This window comes from Pollicipes pollicipes, unplaced genomic scaffold, assembly GCF_011947565.3.
Source record: "Pollicipes pollicipes isolate AB1234 unplaced genomic scaffold, Ppol_2.1 Scaffold_4740;HRSCAF=5597_pilon_pilon_pilon, whole genome shotgun sequence".
Lineage (NCBI taxonomy): Eukaryota > Metazoa > Arthropoda > Thecostraca > Pollicipedomorpha > Pollicipedidae > Pollicipes > Pollicipes pollicipes.
Genome location: NW_023596545.1, coordinates 26,077,851 through 26,082,681, shown reverse-complemented (window position 1 = coordinate 26,082,681; position 4,831 = coordinate 26,077,851). Strand labels below are relative to the sequence as shown.

Sequence of the window (4,831 nt, the reverse complement as noted above, 5' to 3'; positions counted from 1 at the left end):
GGCGCCAACCGGACGGCGTCGCACGGGTGGCACATGCGCAGGTGCTGCGTGAGGTAGGCGCGCCGGCTGAACACGCGGCCGCAGACTGGGCAGCGCGTGCGGCCCTTGTGCACCTCCTTGTGGAAGCGCAGCGAGTCGGGGTGCCGGAAGACGGCGCCGCACAGGGCGCACACGTGCGCGCCGGCCGCCGCTGCAACAGACACGCGCCGTCCGTCAGCCCGCGAGACCAGCAGGTTCGCGCGCGTCACCGCCCGCCGACAGGCCGACCAAGCGCGCCTCTGCAGAGTCGGCGGACGGAGCCGAGATGCCGACGGAATAAGTCTTTCACAGATTTGGAGGAATAAAACGCTCGATTCCGATTCGACTTATATGTGCATCGCGGCGGCGAAAGCATCCAAATGTACCGACACCAACTCATAGACGTCGATTTCGGGCCAAGGAAAGAGCGTCTACTTTCCTCGATGATCTTCCGGTGATATGCAAACGCAACTAGGTGTACGTAGAACATCATTGATGCCAGTACCAATACATAAAGCACGTTTCTCGCCAACGTGATCCCAATATCGTTCATAGTTCCACGGCCTTGAGCTCGGACCGCCACAACAGACAGAGCAACACTCGCTGGCGAGTGCTTCCCTATACGTGAATTTGCAAGCGTGTGTTGGCTTAGTGGTGGTTAACCCAAGGCCAGCAGCGTTAAGAACGGCTCTCGTAACGCCGCGCTGTAATGACCGCAGTCGTACCACATACGGGATAATCCACGCTGAGCCGGACATTGCCGCGCAACGAATGCTTGGCGATCCAGGTCTGCACACCGCCCACACCAGTCAGCTGCTGGCGCAAGCGGCCGTGGTCGGCGGCGCCGTGAGCTCCCAGCTCCCGGCCCGGCTCAGACCGACGCCGCCCGGGACAGGCGTAGCGCTGCGTCCGCGGAAGTAACCCCGCCGAGTCCCCCACTGCTGCGCGCGCTGTGCCGGTGGCGCCACGCAGTGCAGTGGCCCTCGCCGGCTGGCACGCTCACGGGGCTATTCAGAGCTCGTTAGGGCGTGCGTCTGCTGGGCCACTGGCCACGCAGTTTTCCACACGGGGTGAGCCAACGAATGACCAGCAGGTAGCGGCCAGCGCTGGTCGTGGCGAGCTTGGCAACACTACAAAACGCACCACGCCTCGCGTACACGTGCCACTATCACCGACCCGGCGGCTCCGCGTCCTTGGCGCTGCCTGTGGACCCGACTGCGTGCTGCGGCTGACCTGGCCGGCGCCACGTCCGGCTGGGCCGCCGGCCGTGTGACGCGGGCAGGCCGGCGCGCTGGCTGGCAGCCGGACGCAGGCGGCCTGCTGGCCCCGTCGAGCGCGCGCCGAGCGGGAGCCCGGCGCCCCACCCCAGCCGCGGGTCGCAGCGACCTTCAAGCCGCCCGAGTCGTCGTGCGGCTGACCCGGCCTGCGCTCTTGCCTGGCCTGCTCGTACCGGACTTGACAGGGCGGCGCGCGGCGCCCCGACGGCCGCCGCCACTCTCGGCCGGGCCAACGGCGTCGCGGGCACGGTTGCCGTCGGCCCCTCCGGGGCTCTGCAGGCAAACGGCGCGGCGCGGGCTGTGCCCACCCGAACACAGCCTGGGCGCACGGGCGGCGGACCGAATCTCACCCGAACCCGCACTCCGCCACCGGCCACAGGTTACATGCAGCGAGTTTTTACTTTCCGGGTCAGTTACAAACTGGAGAACCCCACGTGAACAAGCAGGACACTCGGCATTCAGAGCACCAATGCAGAAAGGGACCGGTGAAACTGGTGGCTTGACCGACAGGGGCAAGCCGGTCAAGCCGCGACGATCAGGTGCCGCCCTGGGCGTGTATTTTTGACGGATACACATGCCATGCGTGAATTGGGTGCCAGCAGTAAGGCTACCTGGCACATTCTGTGTAACGTTCCGACCGTTTTTTCCTGGCGAGGGCTTGATCCAAGCCCGGCTGGTCCCGTTACAATGTCAAAGTGAGACAAATGCGCATACAGTCGCAATTTTGTCCTTGCATGAAAAGATATCATTTGAACGCACAACGTCCTAACAGCCGAGAGGACGTCCCCTCGACGCGCTCAAGAGGTTCTGGCGCACGTGTTGTCAAATTTCGTTTTCTTTTCCCGAATATTGGCACGGTGCCGGCAGTACCTTTTACAGTACATCCTGTGCTCACGTTCGCACCAGAGCGCCCTCCACAGCCCAGAGCAGCACCTGGCAGTTGAAAGCTACGAGACGGACTAACCTTGCGGGGGCGCCGTCTTCCGCCACTCCAGCCGCTAACATTTCACTGCCTCCTGAAGAAAGAAGAACGCGGGCCGTCATGCAACACGAATGTGGTTTTCAGGCCGAAAAATTCTGACGCGCGGGCACATAGAATATAACGTGGAGGGGGGGTGGGGGGGGGGGAGCACAAATCGCAGCGGAATTAGGGACCGCTGATTTTCCCGATTCGGGTTCCATGTAGACTTGACCATCGACACTATGAGCTGAAAGTTCTACGTCGAACTAACGATCTTCACTATGTCAGGAGGTGCTGGTTCAGAGGCGTTGCACTAGCGCAACACGAGAGCTGAATGCCTCTTTTTCTTCTACCATTGCACCGACACCAGAACCAAACGCTCTACGTGTTCTCTGCCGTGCTTCTGCGCCGAATTTTGCGCTAGCGACATGCTGCTCAGATTTCGACGGGCATATCGCCCGGAGCTCGACATAGCCCTCGGAGTGATCAGTCTACTGATGCAGACTGGCCAAACCTTCCGAGTGCACGCCCCCAGACCCACCTTGATCTGAGATTCCGCTGAAGAGGCCGGACATGTCGTGAGAGCTCGTCGAGTTGTCCCCGTCGAACTGAGACGCCTCGAACGTTGACACCTGGCCCAGCGTGGCCTCTAAGCTCTCATCGCCTTCCTCGTCGGCAAGGTCTATTTTCTCCACTTTGATGTAGTCGTTGCGGGCGGGCGGCTGGTGCTCCCGGAGCGGCGTCGGCGCATCGGCCGGGTCGGCGGCGGAGGTAGCCGGCAGCGGGATGGCAGTGGCGGTGGCGGCCAGCGGCGGCGGTGGTGGCGGCGCTGTCGGCAGCGGCGCCGCCCCGTCCCCCGGCCGGCTCCTGCGGCGGCGTCACCATGGGCGGCGGCGGCAGCTGAGGAGGAGGAGGAGGAGGGGGGGAGGGGGGTAGGAGGCGGAGGCGCCCCCGGCGCCGTGTGCACCGCCACTGGCGAGTCGGGCCGGCTGCCTGTCGACCCGGAGAGCCGGCGCCGCTTGTGTCGAGGCGAGACTGGCGCATCAGGCGGCTCGCGCGGCCGCGGCCGGCCGGCCGGTGGCAGCAGGCGGGGGCGGTCCGGCAGCCAGACAGGCCCGCTCCGCCGGCCTCTCGCGGACCACGCCGCCGCCGGCTGAGATCGGGGCACCTGACAAACCACGCCGCAGCCGCCAGTTAGCAAATATCATGTGTGATCATATGGTTGCCACTCGGTCGAGACTGGGAATAATGACTCTGAGCAGGAATGACTCCCAAAACATGTTCCTCGAATCTCTACTTTTCAAGTAGCGATTCAAGGTTCAAAGTACGAATTCACTCATTTCAGGTTAAATGTACATGCTTAAGCCAAGAAACAGATTATGAGAGGCCATGGACATACCATGTGCAATCTGAACAAGCTACATCCCCTACAAGACAACTACCACCCACCTGTTCATCATCATCATCTCCTGATAGACCTTTGACTTGGAGCATCTCTGCAGTCTTCAGAAAGCTGCCCAGCTGACTCTGGAGGACATTGACCTCACCCTTGTACACAAACTCAATGACTGCTGCAATGTCCACATATGATGTGTCCTTGAGGAAGAAAAGTGGATGCTGGCATGGATTGTCCTGAAAGAAACCATATCATTTGGTCAAAGTGGGATAAGGATGAGAAGCATCTTCATTCATGCTTTTTTGAACTCTAGTAGAGGGATAAGATTTGGCATGAACAACATGAAAAAACATAACTAATGCCTCTTCATAGTACTGAGTGCCTTTTTAAACCTATGTCATTTCAGATATCGCTGTTTTGCATACCATAGTTAAATTCAGTACATCTACTTTGAACTGAATCCAGCCTTTAGCGTAATTCATTAACACCATGAAACAACAGATTCCCTGTTCTTTAATTAAAAAACGTAAGTCACTGCTACAAGACATTCTGGGTTGCAATAGATGTAGTTCATGCAATGTTTTTTCTTTAACTTCACCCATTCCCCCACAGTGTCCTACTCTTTATAGCTTACAGCAAAATGAGATGCACACACAACATTAAAAAAGCCAATAACCACAACATTAGAGCATAAAAACTGAGCATTTGTTCATGCATCAAATATGGCCACTTACTTTCAGAAGATCTCTGAAATATGGGCTGCAGGCAGATAGCATCATCCTGTGTGCCTTTATCTTCTTCCCCTCACAACACAGTGTAATGTCCACTAGCTCCTCATCTTGACGAAGATTATCAAAACAGATGTGACACGTTCTTGAAGTTGTTCCACTTCAAGCAAAACTTCTGTGGTGTGACCATGATTGGCTGAAAGGAAGAGATCATTTACTCCAGCCATGCACAGTTATGTGTTGCAATGATTGCTTTCATAGATCATTGCTTTGCTACACTTACTTGAGCTTACATGAAATGCTGCAAAATCATGGCTAGATCATGGGTTAAGGTTTTCACATAGATAGTGCTCAAATAGAATATTCCTATTCTGGTTGTCACTGATGTCACAGATACACTTAGTCAATGTCCTTCAGGGTTACTGCAGTTTCCATCTGTCAGTCAGGGGAA

General features: G+C 57.5%; 1 protein-coding gene and 1 long non-coding RNA gene across 2 annotated transcripts in view; both read right to left on the bottom strand.

Annotated features, from left to right (window-relative positions):
* LOC119098109 (zinc finger protein 691-like) overlaps positions 1-3,300 on the bottom strand; it is a 5,038-nt gene extending 1,738 nt beyond the window's left edge. The window contains exons 1-3 of the mRNA XM_037221037.1: positions 3,271-3,300; positions 2,798-2,984; positions 10-190 (exon numbers count right to left, since the gene is read on the bottom strand). Coding sequence (XP_037076932.1) covers positions 10-190; positions 2,798-2,984; positions 3,271-3,300 — 398 coding nt within the window. The remainder of the gene's footprint in view (positions 1-9; positions 191-2,797; positions 2,985-3,270) is intronic.
* Positions 3,301-3,397: 97 nt separating this feature from the next.
* LOC119099447 (uncharacterized) lies at positions 3,398-4,504 on the bottom strand. The gene is made up of 3 exons (XR_005094372.1): positions 4,387-4,504; positions 3,706-3,888; positions 3,398-3,424 (listed from the first exon to the last, which is right to left on the bottom strand). It is a non-coding gene; the product is annotated as an uncharacterized LOC119099447 (long non-coding RNA).
* Between the last annotated feature and the right edge of the window lie 327 nt (positions 4,505-4,831).